This window comes from Orcinus orca, chromosome 20 (assembly GCF_937001465.1).
Source record: "Orcinus orca chromosome 20, mOrcOrc1.1, whole genome shotgun sequence".
NCBI lineage: Eukaryota > Metazoa > Chordata > Mammalia > Artiodactyla > Delphinidae > Orcinus > Orcinus orca.
Genome location: NC_064578.1, coordinates 44096564 through 44118442, shown reverse-complemented (window position 1 = coordinate 44118442; position 21879 = coordinate 44096564). Strand labels below are relative to the sequence as shown.

The 21879-nt window shown below is 38.9% G+C and overlaps 2 protein-coding genes across 9 annotated transcripts in view; one reads left to right on the top strand and one right to left on the bottom strand.

The window, feature by feature from the left end:
- Window positions 1–21879, top strand: part of ZNF382 (zinc finger protein 382) — a 44409-nt gene that overhangs the window by 264 nt on the left and 22266 nt on the right. Inside the window, exons 1-3 of one of the 4 annotated variants that reach the window (XM_033413749.2) lie at window positions 8867–8988; window positions 19234–19307; window positions 21623–21749. In XM_033413749.2, coding sequence (XP_033269640.2) covers window positions 19299–19307; window positions 21623–21749 — 136 coding nt within the window. In that variant the 5' untranslated portion in view covers window positions 8867–8988; window positions 19234–19298. Of the gene's footprint in view, window positions 1–8866; window positions 8989–17147; window positions 17165–19233; window positions 19308–21597; window positions 21750–21879 lie in introns of those variants that run through there. The other 3 variants (XM_033413752.2, XM_033413750.2, XM_033413745.2) reach the window with 3 other exon arrangements.
- LOC101270594 (zinc finger protein 461) overlaps window positions 2809–21879 on the bottom strand; it is a 93560-nt gene continuing 74489 nt past the window's right edge. Inside the window, exons 1-3 of one of the 5 annotated variants that reach the window (XR_007474110.1) lie at window positions 16797–16933; window positions 4197–4320; window positions 2809–2942 (exon numbers count right to left, since the gene is read on the bottom strand). Coding sequence is in view for 1 of the 5 variants with exons in the window: in XM_049702939.1 (XP_049558896.1) it covers window positions 2867–2942; window positions 4197–4320 (200 nt within the window). In the remaining 4 variants the exon portion in view is untranslated. Of the gene's footprint in view, window positions 2943–4196; window positions 5849–16796; window positions 16934–21879 lie in introns of those variants that run through there. The other 4 variants (XR_007474113.1, XR_007474111.1, XR_007474112.1 and 1 more) reach the window with 4 other exon arrangements.

The window sequence follows — 21879 nt, the reverse complement described above, 5'->3', positions numbered from 1 at the left end:
GTAGGGCTGGCTGAGAATTGGAAGCGCCGGGCCTAGGAGGGAAGAGGGAGTTGGGAACCCGGCAGAGGAGGGCCGGGGCGGGAATCGTGAATCTCTCCCGAGGGAGGCCGGGCTAAGAAGGGCTGAAGCCGTGCGGAGGGACTTCGGGCAGGAGAGAGACCAGGCGAGAAGTTCACTCAGGCCTGTACGTGCGGGACCCCAGGTCCGTGATCGTGAACCAGAGGGTCAAGGGTTTTGTTGTTTTTGTCAGTTTTGGCCCTTGAGAAAGCCCCAACACCCATGGCACATAGCAGACGCGCAGTGAGTGTATGCACGCCCTTGGCGTGTTTAATATCGTCACCGCCAGGAAGTTCGCTGGTGTCCTTTTCCTTTAGTTTCATAGCAGAGACAGCCATGGTTCTGATACATGTCATCGTAGTTTAGCTTTGTCAGTTCTACAATTCCAATTGTCTCCTTTAGCTCATCCTAGTATTGTAAGATTTATTAATGTTGTTTAGTTCATTCCTTTTGTTTCTGGACAGCATTCCATTGTGCAAATGTGCCACAATTTGTGTTTCCATTTTTCTCTGTATGAACATTTAGTGTATTTCCAGGTTTTATGTATTTTGATAACGCTGGCATGTTTCCATTTCTCCTGGGGAGATACCTAGTGGAAGAAAATGCTGATAATAGGTTAAGTTTCTATTTAACTTTCTAAGAAGCTGACAAACCTTGTAGGATGATTAGTTACAATTTCTGTTTGAGACTGTATGTGACTGTGAAGTAAGTGGTTTCTGAGTTTGATTTGGTATTCTTCTATGGAATTAGGAGATGGGCTCAGTGGAGTTAGGAATATCACGTAGAGTCCATGGAATTGTGGTTTTGTGAAGTGGGTGAGATTATAGGAAACAAGGTGTCTGTACCAACTCTTATCATGATTTTGTGTGTTCATTATAATGTGACTGTGAAAGTGGATCACTACATAGGTGATATTAATGAATGACTGTGAAAGTGGATCACTACATAGGTGATATTAATGAATGACTGCGAAACTGTGTCTAGTTAGGTGTGTTTCATTTTGGTTCTGCTTGCAGAATTATGACTGTTTCTAATCAAGTAAAATAGCAGTATAAGATTATCCAAAGGAAATGAAAACAGGATATTAAAGAGATACCTGACTCCTTCCTATCTTCACTGCAGCAATATTCACAATAGCCAAGACATGGAAATAGCCTAAGTGTCCACTGACAGATGAATGGATAAAGAAAATGTGTGTTTACACCCATGCACTCACTCACACACACAGTCATTCACACACATACACACACACACACACACTGGAGTATTATTTGGCCTTAAAGAAGGAAATCCCGCCATTTGTGACAACATGGAAGGACACTGAGGGCATTATGCTAAGTGAAATAAGTCAGACAGAGAAAGGCAAATACTATGTTCTCACTGTATGTGGTTGCCTGAGGGTGGGAGAAAGGGAGAGATGTTGGTCAAAGGTTATAAGATGAATAAGTTCTGGGGATCTAATGTACAGCATGGTGACTATTATTAATAATACTCTGTATTATATACTTGGAGGTTGTTAAGTGATTAGATCTTAAATGTTATCACCACACACAAAAAAGCATAATTATATGAGGTAACTAACCTTATCGTGGTGATCTTTTCCCAGTATATACATGTATCAAATCATCACATTGTACACCTTGAATTTAAGTATGTTACTTTAAAAAAAAAAAGAATTGGAAAGTAGGAGGTAAAATCAATTTCTAGATGACTGGATTGTATACTTGGAACATCATCTGAACTAATTCTAATATGTTGAAATGACTAGGGTTCAGTAAGTAGTTCACAAGAAAATACTTTTTTTACCTCTATGTACTACTTTTAACAGATTTGAGTGAGTTTTTTTTCCCCTGTTCCTGGATGAAATTATGGGTAATTTAATAACTTTTTCAGTCGCTCTAAGCTAAGGAAAAGTATCTGAAATACTTTGAATCACAAGGTCAGTCTCATAGCAATTAAATTAGTCATTTTCTAATAAAAACGTTTACTGTAAAAATCAATATTTAAACTTCATTTAAAGGAAAAATTTCTTCCATCTGACTGAAACCTGCAGTGTGGAAAAGTATATAATCGGTTTCTTCTCTATTTCCCTAACCTGTATTACTGAATAGTTAATATTTAGCATAATGAATATTAATATTTAATAGTAACTGTTTACTATGTAAGTAGGCAGATTTAATCAAGTTGTTGTGGAAACTCTAAGGTAAGTGCAGTTTCACATGGTTTCTTATGCCTCCCTTCTCTCTTCCTTGTTCATTTTTCTAAAAAAGAATCGAAAAGAGCAAAGGTCCTCTCTTGCAAATCTTAAAGCCATGGCTCCAATTAGATGATGTTTCTTTTCTCCTTTCTGCAATAGTCTTTTTCCCCTAGGATATATGAGCAGTTTCCCATTTTGAAACTTCCTGGAGATAGGATTCCCTTTCATGAAACTGGTCCACATTTCCTTTTGTTCTCTCCAGATAAACCTGTACCTTATTCAACATCTTCTTCTAATTTTAACTAATGTTCACTTACTAATTGCATGTTTCGCTCAGCATCTCCTTTCTCATGCCCACAAATGGAAATACATTCTCTTGAATTAAATAAGCATATATTCCTTGAATGAACCTTTCTTGTCTAGACAGTGATTTGATGTCTAAGTATTGAGTGCTTAGGAGAGCCCATACAAGAAGACTTTATTATGTCCACAGACCTTGGTTTTCTAGTGAGTAAACACAGACGTAAAATCAATAGATTATAATATTACTATATGGCAAGAAGGGAGATCCCCGTGTTATACTGTGTCCTTTCTTCCATCTCCAGCTCACCCTTATGGATCATATTTCTCCATCTCTCCCTCGTAGTCATATCCCAGGAGTGCTTTGTCCCATATACACGTCTCCATTCTGTAACAAGCACCAAAGGCATGGAGGTAATCTATGGTTGAAAGAGCAGATATAAAAGCCTACTTTCTATACACACTAAAGCACTGGAGAAGAGAAAGGTCAAGAGAAGCAGGTCCTTGGTGACAGGAGCCTAGGAATAGAGCAGGCTTTGAACCTCAGTAAAATTAGAAAAGCTGCCCTAAGCCTTCCTTTGGTCATTAATTCAATACTACCCACTCTTTTTTCTTCTCCATGCCTCCCGTACATTTTTTTGAAAATGAGGAAATCATTCCATTTTTTTCCTCTCCTCTAGGTAAGAGGTAAGAACAAAGTATAGTAGAAATTTTAAAAATTATTTATTTTTTTTTTTAAATTTATTTTTGGCTGCGTTGGGTCTTTGTTGATGCGCACAGGCTTTCTCTAGTTGCAGTGAGTGGGGACTACTCTTAGTTGCAGTGCATGGGCTTCTCATTGCAGTGGCTTCTCTTGTTGCAGAGCATGGGCTCTAGGTGCACAGGATTCAGTTGTTGTGGCACATGGGCTCAGTAGTTGTGGCACACGGGCTTAGTTGCTCCACGGCATGTGGGATCTTCCTGAACCGGGGATCAAACCCATGTCCCCTGCATTGGCAGGTGGATTCTTAACCACTGTGCCACCAGAGAAGTCCCAGAAATTTTTTTTAAAGAGAGACGTAACAAGTGGATACCTGTCCCTACTCCCCCTATAAACACAGAGAAATGCCATCTAAACTATGACAGAATGTCTTAAAAATGGTCAAGTTCAAAAGAAAAGAAAAGGAAAAAGGAAAATTCTGCATCCAGAAACAAAGAGATGAATCACAACAGTAAATATAAAGGTAACTGAGCTGACACCTCATAGAGATCTTTGATCCCATATATAATGCTTTAGAGTACTAACTGGGGTCTGGGGTTCTAATTTTTACACAGGAACAGGGGGCAGAGAGCTGGAACTAAGACTCTGCTTAGTCCTATAAAATATTTCTAGGAAAATACTACTCACTGGCCCAAAGAGATGAGGGAACTTGCAATCTCTGAGACTTTTTTAGGGGATTGGGGGCAAAAAATAAAAATACGGTATTACTCCACTTATATGAAGTATCTAGAGTAGTCAGACATATAGAAACAGATAGCAGGATGGTGTTTGCCAGGGGCTGGGGAAGAGGAAATGGAGAGATATTGTTTAATGGATACAGTTTCAGTTTTGCAAGATGAAAAGTTCCAGAGAGAATATTTAAATTATTTGAGGCAGTCTTACCCAGTAAGACTAAGTTGCTGTTTTCCATCATCACATCCCAGTACAGTTCCCTCAGAGCAGAACCCCAGATATTCCACTCCTCCTGAGTGAACTCTAGGGCCGCTTTCCTGAATGTTCCCCATTCCTAAAAGCACAAACCCATGCATTACTGGTGAAATTCAAGAAATATTTTCAAAATAGAAAGAGAGTAGATAAAGGTTTGAAGTCCAAGAAGGGGGCTATATAGCAAGCAAATAGGCTGTGGCTGGAAGTCTATGGTAAGAGAAGTTAAGGAAATCAGTGTTTCAGAAACAGATTATACACATATTTTTAAGTAATCTAGTTGATTTAGTTCATGCCTGTTATGTGATTCCTCAGATAAAAACATGTCTAGAAACATGGCTAGAAATGAATAAAAGAATCACAATTTACCAATTAACTGAAATAGTGAATATGAGCATACTGCATGCCACATGCCTACCTCATAAGTTATTAATAAATGTTAATTTTTACATTCTCTTTTTTCATTATAGACTAAGAAAATATAATTCATGGAATTTCTTTTCCTATATAGATAGAGAGATAATAGTTTGCATAAATTTAAAGAATTTCTTCAAGCCTCAGGTTCATCATTATGTTATATACCATTTTTTTTTCTAGTTGTCATTTTTTTAATGGTTTCATATTTCACACTAAATTGTTCTCTAACTTGTTTCGGTTTGGGTGTAAGACCATTATTTAAAAATATGTAATAAGCACTAAACTTTCTTATGCCAAAGTATTTAGTAAATTTTTTAACAGCTACAGTTAATCTAGTAGATATATCACTCTTAATTATTCTTTTATACTACCAAGTTTAGGGTGGGGAAAAAAATCTCTAACATCTTTTCTACTGATGGGAGTCTGTAGTTAGCTACTTCTTTTAAATCTAGCTGAGCCACCATCCCTCACTGAATACTTTCCTTGATCCTGAGTTAGTGGATATAAAACACAGAATGGTCCATAATCACATAGAAAATCATCTTAAACCAGCACAAACTTTTCAAGTACACAATAAATCTTCCTCCTGATAATCATCTTTCCATGACTGATTCCCAAGGTAGATCCCTGATCTCTCTGTATGCAAGTCCCAATTTTACTCCTACCCAATCCTAAAAGCCTCATAAAACATGTAATCTCAACACATACCAACACTGGGGCCAATCAACTGCCAATCATATATTTTCCTAGAAAATGCAAAGAATTTCTAAGTTTTTCCATGAGTAATCAAATGGGACTAACTTCTCTTAATCATCTCTCCACCATTCTTTGGATGGTGAAATACCTCCTCCTCAAGCGATTTAATTTTACTCCATAATTCTTCTTGAAATAAGGCTGAACTTATAGGAGATGCTACACATTAATGGAAGAACAGGGAGACCCATCAGGAGGACCCTGGGCTGGTTGGCATCATACTTCACTGGTATGGGAGGAACTGGGGACAGCTTCTTAGAGATCTCTGTTACACAGGACATTTCTAAATAAAGAAATGTTCACATGATCTAATATAACTATGTTCAAGAACTAGGGAGAAACAGAAACTTACCAAAGCCATGGTTTAAAATGGTTGAGAACCTGTCAGTACTCTTTGGGGTTTCCCTCCTGGAGAAGCACAGAGACTACAGAGGTGAGAACTGGGAAAAGAAAAGTTGCTCTGACACCAGATGTACTTCTCATCTCCCCAAATGATACACATTAATATGTGCTTTTTTCTTTTGTCTTCCTGCCTGTAAACAGTACCTTATCAACATACATAGAAAATAACAGGTAAGATGGGTTCTGGACAAATCTAAACAGTCCACACACAAAGAATCCAGTAAACAGGCACAGATATCAAGCAGAGGTCCTCCTGTCTGAAAGTAGGATCCAGACACTTCAGCAGGAGGGTTCTGGCTCGTCCTCCACTCTGCTAATACTGGCCTGGGCCTGAGATTGGGCACATCTCGAGCAGATACTCCTCCCGCTATTCTACTTTGCAGGGCTGCAAAGGGAAGACACCATCCACACCTAGACCTCATCTTTGGCCTCAGAGATTGACACATACTGTAAATTCCAGTAAGGCCCACAACAATATTTCAGGTCCTGCATGTCCTTCCAGAATTTTGCCATTCACCTACATCATCAAGAAGTGGGATTTAGGGGCTTCCCTGGTGGCGCAGTGGTTAAGAATCTGTCTGCCAATGCAGTGGACACGGGTTTGAGCCCTGGTCCAGGAAGATCCCACATGCCGTGGAGCAACTAAGCCCGTGCAGCACAATTACTGACCCTGCGCTGTAGAGCCCACGAGCCACAACTACTGAACTCCGGGCACCCTAGAGCCCATGCTCCACAAGAGAAGCCACCACAATGAGAAGCCTGCGCACCACAACAAAGAGTAGCCCCCACTCACTGCAACTAGAGAAAGACCACATGCAGCAACGAAGACCCAACGCACCCAAAAATAAATTAATTTTTTTTAAAGTGGAGTTTATTTCCCTTCCTTTGAAACAGAACAGGCCTTTGTGATTCTCTTGATGAATAGAGTGCAGTGGAAATGACACTGTCTATTTTCCGTGGCTAGATTAGGAAAGGCAATAGAGCTTCCTACTAACTCACTCTCAAGACGCTCACCCTGAAACCCACCCATTTTGCTGTGAGGAATCCAAGCAGCTACACAAGAAGGCCACAGCTAGATATTCCAACCACAGTCCAGCTGAGGTTCCAGCTGACTGCCAGCATCAACCACCAAATACGTAAGTGAGCAAGCCTTCCGATGATTCCAGTCCCCAATCTTAAAACCACCCCAGCTGAAGCCAAGTAGAGCAGAGACTAGCTGTCTCCACAAAGTTCTGCCCAATGAACAAATTAATGATTAAAACAAATGATATCATTGTTCTAAGCCACTAATTTGGGGATGGTTTTTTAGGTAGAAACTGGGAATGCGTGATCACCCCACACACAAAAACAGAAAACAGTGCCATTGCAAAACAACATTGGCTCACATGGAGTCCTACCCCCAAGCCAACACAAGTCCCAGAATCCAACAGCTTAGCACTTCCCATTTCTTTCTTTCTTTTTTTTTTTTTTTTTTGTGGTACACAGGCCTCTCACTGTTGTGGCCTCTCCCGCTGCAGAGCACAGGCTCCAGACGCGCAGGCTCAGCGGCCATGGCTCACGGGCCCAGCCACTCCACGGCATATGGGATCTTCCCGGACCGGGGCACGAACCCGCATCCCCTGCATTGGCAGGCGGACTCTCAAACACTGTGCCACCAGGGAAGCCCCTATTTTTGTTAATCTTTGATTTGTTTATCCTGAAGCTGTTATTAGGTATATTCAAATTCATGACCACCATATCTTCTTTTTAGGTTTAAACTTTTATCATTTTGAAACGTCCCCGTTATCTCTTGTAAGTCCTTTTTTTTTTCTGATCTTAATAGAGAGACACCAATTTTCCTTTAGTATTCGTATTATACCTCTTTCAGATTTCGTTTTCTGTCATTATACTTAATACGTGTCAGCTGCTAAAAGCATATGGTTGATTTTGTTCAACGATTTTCTTTTTATTGGAGTGTTTAATCCACTTTCATGAAATTTAATTACTAATAATGTTGGGTACACCAACGTTTGCTTTTATGTGTCCCCTCTGTTTCTTTGTTCTTCTATTCCACCATTCTTACCTTCTGTTGTATTAGTCAAATACTTTTATTATTCTAGTTTTCCCCATTAATTTATACTGTCATACATTATTCTTAGTGGTTATCATAAAGATTGCAGTATTATGCTTAACTTATTACAACTAGAACTCTCATGCAGTGGCTGTTAGAGCATAGCATACTGGAAATATGTTCATTGGTGTCTACAAAACTAAACATAGATGTATTACATAACCCAGCAATCCTTTCCCTGTGCATCTCCACAGCAGAAATGAATGCTTAAGTCCACAAAACACATGTACAATAATGTTCACAGCAGTAGTATCTCTTCAAGAAAAATTAGAAACAACTCAAATTTCCAACAACGGAATAACAGAAAAATAATCTGTACAACATCCTATAATGGAATACATAGCAAAAGAAAAGGTGCCTGCTATATGCAGCAACATGGATGAATCACACAAAGATGTTGAAAAAGAAAAAGATCTATCTTTGGGCTTCTCTGGTGGTGCAGTGGTTAAGAATCCGCCTGCCAATGCAAGGGACATGGGTTTGAGCCCTGGCCCGGGAAGATCCCACATGCCGCGGAGCAGCTAAGCCTGTGCACCACAATTACTGAGCCTGCACTCTAGAGCCTGTGAGCCACAACTACTGAGCATGTGTGCTGCAACTACTGAATCCTGTGTGCCTAGCCCGTGCTCTGCAACGAGAAGCCACTGCAATGAGAAGCCCGCGCATTGCAACGAAGAGTAGCCCCCGTTTGCCGCAACTAGAGAAAGCCCGTGTGCAGCAACGAAGACCCAACACAGCTAAAAATATAAATTAATTAATTATTTTTAAAAAAGATCTATCATTATGTGAAGTTCAAAACAAGTACATTTTGACTGGGAAGGTACATAGATATTTGTATTCAGTGAGACCCAGATAAAAGGGTAAACTGTTCAGTTCCTATATTATTCCCCTGAATAAATACACCTGAGCAAGTTACTATCATCTGCATTCCACCCAGCAGGAGCCAATGTGACACTGCAGAACATGTCTACACTTGAAATGACACAAATATTCCCAGAGGGTCCTAGATGGGGAGGTAAAGTTGGCCAAGACATGGGAGCTGCAGAGCAAGTAGAAGCAAATGCCCAGGTAAGATTCAGCTTTAGCAATAACTGATTGGTTTAAAATAAATTATAGAACATCCATTCATGACTACTAAGGTGGTCATTAAATGCATGGTTATAAAAAAATTTGTAGTTAACATGTTCAATCATATCTCAATAAAGGTTGGAAAAAGTATGAAAATATTCAAAACATATTCAATAGTTTTTTTTAAATAAATATATAAATGTAATGTCATTTTGCCTGTAAAATGTATATATATAAACAGAAAGAAAAATATCTGGAAAGTTATGAAACCTTATGTTAGCATTGCTTCTCTATGCCGTCTGTGATTTTTTTATTTAAAACTACTTCTTAAGAGTGGCCATGTATTAATATTAATATATTTTTGAAGAATAGCTTTCTTTTTAAAGACTTTTAAAGTGCATATTTATATTAATACATGGCCACTCTTAAATTAAGAAGTAGTCTTAAACAGTCTTCCCTGAACTTTGAGAAGATGCTCAGGATAAATAGATGCCAACTCTGAATGGCTTTTGTTTCTTTCTGCTCCCAACACCTGATTTAACACTTTGATTTTTACATATGGCAAAGGAAGTTGGAGTTTTGCCTAGAAAAGAACGGTTAAAGGTCCCTGAGAGAAGTCTCATAAGTTTTGATGTTCTAAATGCTGCCTTCATGTCTTCCTGATGTATGGGTTTAATTCACTTCTAATTCATTCCTTTTAGCCCTGATGACAACCAAACACCTGTTTAATCTTGTTCTGTTAGTCTCATTTTTACATCTAATCTCACGAAAATTTTCTTGAATAAAACCTATTTACCTCCCCAGAGCTTTTATGTCTTCCAATATAACTGGTCATAACCTAAGAATGCTGTCATCAGAATGTCTCTTCCATATGCATTCCCAACATGTGTCATCTGACTTAAGAGCCTTTATCACAGTCTACCTTATATTTATTCCCACATATATTTGACCTTTGCTTAATAATGAGCAACTTACCTCTTTTTAGTGCTGGTGTCCCGTCAAGTACTAGAATAAGTTCTGGCATATTGTGAGCAGGAAACATATAAAAGTAGATGAAGATATATCTTAAGGATATTCATCACAGTTTTGATAATCATAAATATCTCAGGGTAGAAAAGAGGTTAAATAAATTATTGATGGGAGTTCCCTGGTGGTCTAGTGGTTAGGATTTGGCACTTTCACTGCTGGGGTCTGGGTTCAATCCCTGGTCAGGGAACTGAGATCCCACAAGCCACATGGGGCAGCCAAAAAAAAATTATTGGTAGCTATTATTAATATGTACATTAGTTTTTAAAGGTGATTACTCTAATTCATAGTAAATGTTGAGGAAAGATATTTGTAATGAATTAATAAGTAAGACAGGCAGGTTAAAAACTTATCGAGAGATTATGTGCAGTTGTAAATAAGAACAAGCTCTGTGGTTAAACTTCCAGAATGTCAACCTTAGCTCTAAAAGTTATTGTGTGTGTTCATAAGTATCTTATCTGTACTGCCTAGATTTCCTTATCAATAAAGTGAGAAAAACAATAGTACCTAGTACCTCAAAGAGTTGTCAGGATTAAGTGAAAATTTAAAAACCAACAAAATATTATCTATTTTTTATTGATGACGAAGAGACTATTTCATATCCTGTAATTACCATTAAAGGAAATTCTCTTCTTTGCTTACCATTTTTTCTGAAAGTGAAATTCGAGCTTCTTAGGCCTGCTCTTCCTTATAATGCTAATATATTGCAGAGCACAGCTTACAAATATAATTTGTTTTCACCAGCAACATTACTCACAAAGAATGGGAGAAAGAAGAGGACAGCAGCTACAGGTAGACACCATTCTGCCTCATAAAGCTAGCTAAGAGAATCTGACCCACTTAAGTAACAAATTGAAAATACTAACAAAAAATCAATCTTGTTTGCTGCCTAACCCAGGCTTTTATGCTGGGTTATTTATAAGTATGCATATTTATAACTACTAACATCTAATTCTGTTATCTGAAATTATAAACTCATCCTTGTCAGCATAATTTATATAATGGAGTCTCCTAAGATATTTGGTCTTGAGATATTAGTGCTATTTTCTGAAAGTAACTATGCAAAAAAAGAAAATTAAATACTTAATTGAGTAGCTTTACTTGATAATTTGTTCCCCTGGAATTATGCATAAATTGTTATCTGTAAAATTGCAAAAGGTCTGTCAAATCAGTTGGAGGTCATTGTTACTTCCTTATCCCCACTGATAAAGTTAATTTGTGTATCAGGATCCACACAATGGGGGCCACCCCAGTGGTCCAGCCCACGTCACAAATGTAAACTTAAGTCAGCTTACATTTACAGGAAACACCTCAACTCAGCTTTGGCTAGCTTACCTTACCCTAGAAAACTGGACCAGCTAGCCTTATAAGAAAATCCCTGACCTCCTAGCCAATTATGCCATTTCCCTGTTGCCTCTTCTAACAGTCTATAAGATTCTCTCTTGCCCAAAACCCCTTGGGAGAGTGCTCTACTGCTTGTGAGGCACTGTACTCCCCCAATCCATGGATTGTTTCCCTTGAATTAAAGATATCAAACTCGTTGCCAAATTGTTTTAGTTTTTGTCATTTGACACTACATACAAGGAAGTATAACAAACCATTGATTGGGTTGAATTCCTTTTTCAAACTAAGAGCTAGAGAGGTCTTTATTCATTTAAATGATTAATTCACGTGATTTTTTTCCCTGAAAAAACCAAAATCATATAAACATAAGGAAAAATTTAAAATGTACACCAAAATGTTAATAGTGATTATTTCTAGATGCTAAGATTATAAGTACTTTTGATTTTTTTTTTTAGTACTTTTGATTTTATAAGTGCAATTTGGATTACTAATTTTTTTCAACAAGACTACATTCATTTTGATCATCAGGAATTAACACCTATTTCCATATAAAGCATTTTTCTAAAAAGCGTTGTAGGGAGGGGTATCTTCTACTTCTTATGAAAACTGTGAGCAAACAGACTGGCAAAATGACAGGTAAAAGCACTAAAAAACCAGTGTGACTAAAATAAATAAACCTACCAAGTATTGTATCTTCTCTTACTGTATTTCATAAACATAGTGAGACACTTTCTATGTTAAGATTCACCTGTGAATGCTGCTGAGTATTCTGTAATAACCTAAATGGGAAAATAATTTGAAAAAGAATAGATACATGTATATGTATAACTGAATCACTTTGCTGTACACCTGAAACTAACACAACATTGTTAATCAACTATGCTCCAATATAAAATAAAAATTAAAAGAAAAATCTTCAGTCCTAAAAAAAAAAGATTCACCTGTGAATGTGCAAAATTCAGGTAAGTGACACTTTCAATATTTGGTTCATAGTAGAGGATTAATAAATGTGGCTTTATCATTGCCTTTCTCTACTGAACGACCAGTTAATGTACCATATTGGATACAATCCTTGAAAAATTGGTAAGAAATGCCATTATAATAATTAAACTGATTTATAATTTAGCAATTTGAGTAATTTTGTTCATAAACATGAATACTGCATAGCATTACACTTTGTATTTTTCATACTAGAATCTCTTTTTGTATCTATATAATATTAATCACTTGAATGTAATGTGATTAACCTTATATTTACATGATACAGGAAATTATTTTGGGACAAACTCCTCTTAAAGTTCACTTCCAGGTGTAAATTATTGGTTCCAGGTCAGTGATTCAAACCCTGTTTGGTTCCTGTACACCTTTGACAGTCTCCAAATTATAGACTTTTTCCCCAAGAAAAATATACATTAATAAAATAAATATACAATAATTTGGTATTCAATTCCAGGGCAAATCATTTAAGGTGAAGGATACCTGTTATAGACCATCTAAGCATATACCTTGTTTTCTTAAAAATGCCCATTACAATTAACTTTATATTTTCATTGCTCCTCATTCATGAATGTGGGATGACTTAGGATATCCACATAATAACAACAGGGTTCTTTTTAATTTTAATATTTTTAACTTATTTATTTATTTTGGCTGTGCGGGGTCTCAGTTGCGGCACACATACTTCTTAGTTGCAGCATGTGAACTCTTTAGTTGCGGCATGGAGGATCTAGTTCCCCGACCAGGGATTGAACCTGGGTCCACTGCATTGGGAGCGCAGAGTCTTACCCACTGGACCACCAGGGAAGTCCCAATAACAGGTTTTTAGGTTTCTTTTCCCTTTTTTTTCCTATAAATTTATGCATTTATGTATTTCTTTATTTTATTTTTGGCTGCACTGGGTCTTTGTTGCTGTGCACGGGCTTTTCTCTAGTTGTGACGAGCAGGGGCTACTCTTCATTGCGGTGCACAGGCTTCTCATTGCGGTGGCTTCTCCTGTTGCGGAGCACAGGCTCTAGGTGCACAGGCTCAGTAGTTGTGGCGCACGGGCTTAGCTGCTCCGTGGCATGTGGGATCTTCACAGACCAGGGCTCGAACCCGTGTCCCCTGCACTGGCAGGCGGATTCTTAACCACTCTGCCACCAGGGAAGTCCCCGAATAACAGGTTTTAATTTAAGCACTTATTATTGCTAGCCACTGTTCTAGTGCTGTTAATATTAACTCTCCTAATCCTCATAAAAACTGTTTGAAATTGGTACTATTATTTGTGTTTTACAAACAATAAACTCTGGAACAGAAAGACACTGAATATATTGCCCAAATTCACCAATACTTACAAGACCAAGATTTTAATCCAGATACTCTAGATTAGGGGTCAGTTAATTTTTCTGTAAAGGACCAGGTATAAATATGTTGGGCTTTGTGGGCAAAAGAGAAAATCAAGGATATTATGCAGGTGCTAATATAACAAGAGAGAAAACAAATTTCCATAGAAGTTTTTGACAAAATTCAAAACTTTATTTATGAATACTGAAATTTGAATTTCATATAATTTTCACATCATGAAATGTTGTTCTCCTTTTGATATGCTGTCAATTGTAGAAAAATGTTAAAACCAGTCTTAGTTCACAGGCCATAAAAAAAATTGGCTACAAGCTGGATTTGGCCTGCAGGGTCATGGTTTGCTGACCTCTGCTCAAGACTCAGAGACCATTATACATTGCTGACTCAGTCTACACAATTATGTGACTTGAAAAAAACTGATGCTGCCTAATCTTATTCAATAACTGGTTGGTACCACATAAATCTCCTAATTCCTTGGGAAAAAATTTCTGCCCTTCTTGAAGGAGATGCCTCTGTACATACCCCTAATAATATTCTTAAAGGTCTCCAAAACAGAAGACCGTTTTTACTGAAGACTGTTACTGAAATCAATCAAACCTTATCCTACCTTGCCATTTTCCCACTCATGTCTTTGAAGAAAATCTGAAGTATCTAATGTGTAATTCTACCTAAGCATTAACAAATCACCATGTAAAGGAGGACTGTTTCTGTGTCATGGGACTGCTTAGACAAAAACAGCACAAGGGGAAAGTGTTGCCAAGTGGTTATACAAAAATTAACTGTAGGAAGGGCATTTGATAAGGACCTGGGAAAGAAGGGGATCCATCCTAATGGTACTATCATTAACTGGGAATAGAAGGCTTGGCCAGGTAAATGGATTAGCCACTATTTGGCAGAGCATTTAAGATGAAGTTATTCTATATCCTGAGAAACAAAAATTCATTCCATGAAACAAAAACCTCAAAATGACTTCTAGGAAAGGGGAGCCCTCTTGCACTGTTGGTGGGAATGTAAATTGATACAGCCACTATGGAGAACAGTATGGAGGTTCCTTAAAAAACTAAAAATAGAACTACCATATGACCCAGCAATCCCACTACTGGGCATATACACTGAGAAAACCATAATTTAAAAAGAGTCATGTACCCCAGTGTTCATTGCAGCTCTATTTACAATAGCCAGGACATGGAAGCAACCTAAGTGTCTATTGACAGATGAATGGCTAAAGAAGATGTGGCACATATATACAATGGAATATTACTCAGCCATAAAAAGAAATGAAACTGAGTTATTTGTAGTGAGGTGGATGGACCTAGAGTCTGTCATACATTGTGAAGTAAGTCAGAAAGAGAAAAACAAATACTGTATGCTAACACATATATATGAAATCTTAAAAAATGGTTCTGATGAACCCAGGGGCGGGACAGGAATAGACGCAGACATAGAGAATGGACTTGAGGACATGGGGAGGGGGAAGGGTAATCTGGGACGAAGTGAGAGAGGAGAATTCACATATATACACTACCAAATGTAAAATAGGTAGCTAGTGGAAAGCAGCTGCGTAGCACAGGGAGATCAGCTCGGTGCTTTGTGACCACCTAGAGGGGTGGGATAGGGAGGGTGGGAGGGAGATGGAAGAGGGAGGGGATATGGGGATATATGTATACATATAGCTGATTCACTTGGTTATACAGTAGAAACTAACACAACATTGTAAAGCAACTATACTCCAATAAAGATGTTAAAAAAAAAATGACCTCTAGCTTGGCTTTGAGATGTGCAGCTGCAACACTTCTCCTTTCATGGCCCTTCTTTTGGGATACGGCAAAACTTGGAAGGAAAAGGGGATCATGACATACTAGGCCTTTCATACCAAGACAGGCTAAATAAGAACACATTCTTCATCACTAGCAAGCCTCCATCATCCATGTTAAATACACCCAATGGAAGTAAGAGAAAGACTGGAATACTCTTGACCTGTATCATTAAAAAAAAGTCAGGTTGACTGAAGCCTAGGAGCAGAATCAGTTTCTGTGTTCACAGCAGTTTCCTGTCAACAAAGCTATGAAAATGCTGTAGATCTGCAATATGCAGCTTGCCCCCACAGAGCTTCCAAGAGGACTCTTTGGAGGAAGAACTCCTACTCTTGGTGCCTTAATATCATGTCTTCCCAGGACCCTGCCTCGAGGGCAATTCCAGCTCTAAAATCCCTGTAATAAACATGGAACTCTGATTTTTTTAGTTGGAACCTTCATTCTAGGTCTCAAATATTCAACTTCCCTTTGAATATTTGAGACCTAGAATGCTAGCCATTTTTGTGCAGCTAGCATTTCTGCGCAGTGTGGCTATAACAGGTGAAAACATAGAGGCAGTGAAAGAAAGCCCAGTGCAACAAATTCCAAGAAACCATGGAATTGACAATTAGCTCCCAAACAGGTAACACTTAATGTACTGCATGCCTGTGTATTAAGCACTAGGCTAGACAATAGACACAGGGTGCAATGATGAAGGCAACCGGGGCCATGCTTTAGAACTGGGGACCTCTGTGGTTAACAAGGGGCTCGCAGCCTTTGACAGGCACAGGCTGAGTCACACAGGGATCTTGTCCACTGATTCCTCAATGCTAGAACTGCAAAAATGAAACCACCCTCCTAAAAGTAAAAAAAGTCACACTAGGCCAGTTTTGATCTGTCGCTAGTCGGTCACAATAGTCACAGGATCACTTGGTCACAGTGTAACACCTCACAGTCGCCGCTGATCACAGTCATTAATAAGGCCCCGCCCCCTCTCAGTCCTAGGAAGCTGATCTGGGCCAGTCAGAGCCTTCCCACCACGCACACAACCCCGACCCCATACTCACACACACGCCCTCGCTTGCTCGCTATCGCCCTTTCTGATACACACATACACTCATATGTGTGTATCTTACACTGATGCAGTCACACAATCACACATGCCCACCCACAATCACCTTCTTCAGCAGCTGACTCACAAAGGCCCGAGGCTCCTGCCTCCACCTGCCGCATCCGTGTCTGGGAAACTCCGGGACTCCTGCAGTGAGCTCCTCCCTCACCCAGACCCGGGTCACCTCAACTCACCGCACGGAAATCGATGACCACAAGGCTAGCGGAAAAAGAACCAGAAACCGAAGTTCATGAATCCCCCCAAGGCCTGTGAGAAACGGAGTCCAACCCGGAAAAGTGCGGACGCCGACACTAACACACCCGAGCGTCCGCAGCTGGGACCTTGCGGTTCCTAACCCGCCGCCCCGCAGACTCCTGGGAGCGCCTGCCCGCGCGGGAGTGCGCAGGCGCAGAGAACTGAGCCTTGGCGGGGTGAGGTTGGTAGGTCCTAGGGCCTCTGAGGAGGAGGCGGGAATTGGGAGCTCCGGTCCCGGAGGGCAGACTAGGGAAGCGGGACCTGGTGGGCAGTCTGGGGAGGAAACCGGGAGCCCAAACCCGGCCTGGTAATTATGAGGAGGGAACCGGAACCGGGCCGTGGTAACCAGACACTCAGATCTGTGCTACCCGGGCCTCGGGCGTGGTCCGTGGGCGTGACCCTGAAGGTGACAATCGAGTGTGACCTGGAGCGAGTTTTGCGAGGAGAGATTTTGTCTGTTTTGACCCCGAGGAATCTCCATCGCAGGGAGCAGGGCCTCACACAGAGGATGCTCTGTGTGTGTGTGTGTGTGTGTGTGTGTGTGTGTGTGTGTGTGTGTGTGTGTACCAAATGGAAGCGGCCTCCTGTTTCCAACCTGCTGCGTTTTGGATGCGTGCTGCTCTGTGGGATGTTGCGGCTGACTGTGTGCGAAACTGGATGAGTCTTGTTGCGTGGGGACTCCTCTGCATATGTCTCTCTTCGGATTAGGTGTGAGTCGTGTTTGAGACCGCAGGTGACTATGGAGAAGCGAAATGATTTGTGATGTGATTTTGTGACTTTGCCTGGAATTAGTAATGTGCTGTCTGAGATTGTGAATGACATGGGTGTGCCGTGAGACGGTGCTTTTCTGAAGTAAGTGATCGAATGTAACTTTGCATGTGTTTGTAACCTACTGTTACTATTTGTGATTGAGAGACTCTGTATGACCACTAGTTAGGTACTTAAGATTTGATTATCTGAATAGTGGTCATTAAGCCTGCCTGCAAAATTGTAACTCAGTAGCTATTTAGCAAATAAAATAGAGGTATGAGTATTGGAAAGGAAGAGGTAAGATTTCATAATTCCCAGATGGTAAGGTTCATTACAGGGAAGTATTATATGAACTAAAACCAATGTGTTAAAATAATTAGTGTTCCATGGGTAGCATGCAGGAAAAAAACAATTTTTACCCATAACTAGCACTTTCAACACTGATATATGAGTAAGTTTTCCTGCTTCTGGATGAAATCTATGGCAGGGTCAATAGCCTCTTCAGGCATTCCATGATATAAAAGTATTAGGTATACTTTTAATCATAAGACCAGTCTCATTTTAGTAATTAAAATATTATTTTGCTATTTAAAATATTCACAGTAGCAGTCAATACTTCAGACTTCATTTAGCAAACTATTCTCTCTGCCTGAAAGCCTACAGTGTGGAAAGATCAATTTCTTTTCTATTTCCATACCTGTACTACTAAAAAGAGTTGTTCAGTAGTTAATACTTAAATTACTATTAATAAATTAATAATGAATAATGGTTAATTTTCAATAATTAACTATGCTAATTAGTAGTACACACAGGTGAATCAATAGAGATGAAGTAGAGAAATTAAATAGAAAGTCCAAATATTCTCAAGTATATAGCGATGTGTAATGATGATAGAGATGGCATTTCACATCAACTGAGAACATAGTATTGCTAAACAATAAAACATGCCGGGAAAAAAACCTTCACAAGGCATAAACACTTTAATAGTTACATGAACAGCTAAGAAAAATCACTTTCAACTTAAAATAGATAAAGGTTTAATTTATTAAATTGAAAAAGAAGATAATGTCAACCAATTAGAAAATAAACACCTATGAGAAAAACAGACATACTATAAGATGTCATCACAGAAAAGAAATAAAAACTTATTCTCATAATAAGAAATGTGTAAATTAGAACATATATATATCTGGTAGGCAGAGATTAAAGTTATTTTCAACTGCATTCATTAGGATGTGGGGAGGTATTCTCATGCACTGCTGGAGACAGTGTAAATTGGTAGGAAATCCATGAAGAACGATTTGGAAATATATGATAAATCTGTCTTCCATGGCAGATGGAAGGTAGAGCTGCAGAGGGAAACACACAATGTTCCCTCTCTCCAAGCTACAACAGATTCCCCAGAATCTATTCTACCTCACCAGAAGATTAGGTTTCTGGCATTGATAAGGCAACAGGATTTGTCCATTTCCCTACTAATCTCTGTCCTGGATTTGTGTGGGGTACACAGAGTGGGCAAGTGCTGAAACTGAAAATAGATGTAGATTTAACTGAGTTATTCTGGGTGATCTCAGTCAAATATGGTTTCACATGGCTCCTTGTATCTTCCCATCTCTGCCTTCTCAGGACTCTTCCCTTTTCCAAAAGAAGAGCTCATAAGAGAAGTTTCATCTCTTGCAAATATCAAAGCCATGCCTCAGGTGAGATGATGTTTCCTCTCTTTCTGAAGTAACTTGTTTTTAGGTTATATGAACAGTTGCTTCCCTATCCTTAAATTTTCTGGATATTGGGATTTGCTTCCATCAAACTTGTCTCCAGTAGGGCAAGCAAGTGGCCTAGATACAAAATTTAAGAAGGACCCTCAGGGCTGTCCAGCTCTAACTTTTGTACCCTACGTGTCTTACCTGCCTCACCCTTGCGGCAGTCCTGTTCCCAGTTTCTCTCATTCCAACAGAATAAACTTAAGTCTTCCCCAAATGCACCTTCTAGTTGTAGCCAATGTTTGCATATTGATTGGGTGTATCATTCATCATCTCCTTTCTCAGTCCTCTCATAAAAGTACTGCTGGAACAGAAATGTATTATCTTCATTTAAATGGGAATATATTACTTGAATGAATCTATCTTGTCTAGACACTGATTTGAGATCTAAATTTGTGAGGAGTCAGGGAGCAGACATGCAAAAACCTTGATCATCTCCACTGACCTAGGTTTAGTGGGAGGTAGAAATTGGTAGATCACATTATTATTTTGGATTAGATTTCCTGTGTTGTGAGGTTTTTAGGATAGAGATTTGCTTGCAAGCTTGTACAGAAAACTGAAATTTTACATTGCTCTCTGATATATTTTATCCATATCTGCCAGCAATTCCTATAAACTGTGGCCCACCAGTGAAAACCTTTCCAGTGTTTCAGTGCTATTATAGATTTATTCTTACATTTATAGTTTCTTCTAATCTTTATATGAGCATGAAAGAGAAGGAGATGCATTTGCTAATCCACTCTTGAGATATTCTATTCTTGAATCAAAGGTGGTACTTACTCCTGTTTCCATATCTTTCTTTCAGAAAATTCCTCTTCATCTACCAATCTTTGAAATACCAATCTGGGTTTTCCCCAAATGGTAATTGGTTCTCTTCTCCTCTCTGTCTCTTTTTCTGTATGCACAATCATATTTACTCCAGAGGTTATACTGATCTGATTCTAGTGACTCTCAGATACCTCTCTCCATCCTAGACCTCTAACCAGAGTGTCAGAACCATATATCCAACCTCCAACAGCTATCACTACCTGTATGTTTCATAGACATTTCAAGTACATGTCCAAGGTGTACCTCATTACCTCCTTTGGTCCAGCTTATTATTTCTCCTGCTTCCCATTTCCATTTTCTAGTCTCAGCACCCACCCACTTGCTGTGCAGATGACCTAAGAGCTGTGCCTCTCTTTTTTCCACTCTACAACCAATTTATGACCAGTTCTGTTGAAACTCATCATGAAGCAACCAATTGTCTCCTGTCCAGACCACTAATACCATTTTAATCTTGGACACATCTCTAACAGTGGTTACTTAATTGTCTTTCCCACCTAACACACCTCAAGCCTTCTCTAGTGTTCGAGAGTATTGCCTCTAAAGTACAAATTTTTTCACATAACATATGTGATGACTTAACATTTCTTCATGTTTTTTTATACTCCATAAAGCAGCAGACCTAAAGTGGGGTATGCATTACAATGGAATGTACAAGACAGTATACTGAAAAGGAGGAAAATACTAATAGTTTATGTTCCAGAACAGTAATTGTTAACAATGTGGATTGCTATTAATGCCAACTGATGATTTATAAATAAATACAAATATGTTGGAAGTGTGCTCAGTACATTTTTAAGACCATTGCTCTGTCTTAAAACAGAGTATTAAAAAATCCAGTATTATTACATAAATATGCCTACTGCCTACCTCCATATACCTTTTTCTTCTTACAGCTCAAAGACTCTTTCCTAACATACTGTACCTTTTGCTATTTCCTGAATTTACTAACTGGTTTTACTCTCCCCATGAATCTCAAAAGCCATTGACATGTAGTTCTACAAAAAATATTCATTGTGAGTACAAAATTTTTATGTCCTCAATGAAGTCTTAGAATACAAAATGAAATTTTCTTTACTTTGTAGTATGTTCCCTTGTACATATTTCTGTCATTGCATCTGAAATATCTATTGAGTGTATGTATTTACACATATGCCCTTCCTTTAGCCTGTAACTTCTTATGAGCAAGGTCAGGGTTTTATCTGTTTTCGTGCACCAAGCAACCAATCACATTCAAGGCAAAGAGTATGATCTCATGTATTTTTAGCATGAGATAATAAGTAAATACTGATGAATGTATTTTCAGAGAGAATTTTCTACAGTATAAAACACAAAGTAAGAAAACCAGTTTGACCACTGAACATGGTCTCCAATGTCTAGTTCTCACTAGTTTCAATTACTTTAGGATGAACTAGACTATGCCCTTACAGGGATCAGTGTCATTCAAGGATGTGACTGTGGACTTCACCCAGGAGGAGTGGCAGCAACTGGATCCTGCTCAGAAGGCCCTCTACAGGGATGTCATGTTGGAAAACTATTTTCACCTCATCTCTGTAGGTAAGGAAAATTCCTTGAATCTTTCAGTGTCATGCATCTCCTTTCAAGAATTTCTGAAACATATAGAACTTTGACTTTCAAAGATCAGAGGTGATGAATCCCTTTCTGTTAGTAGAAAGCGTGATTGTGT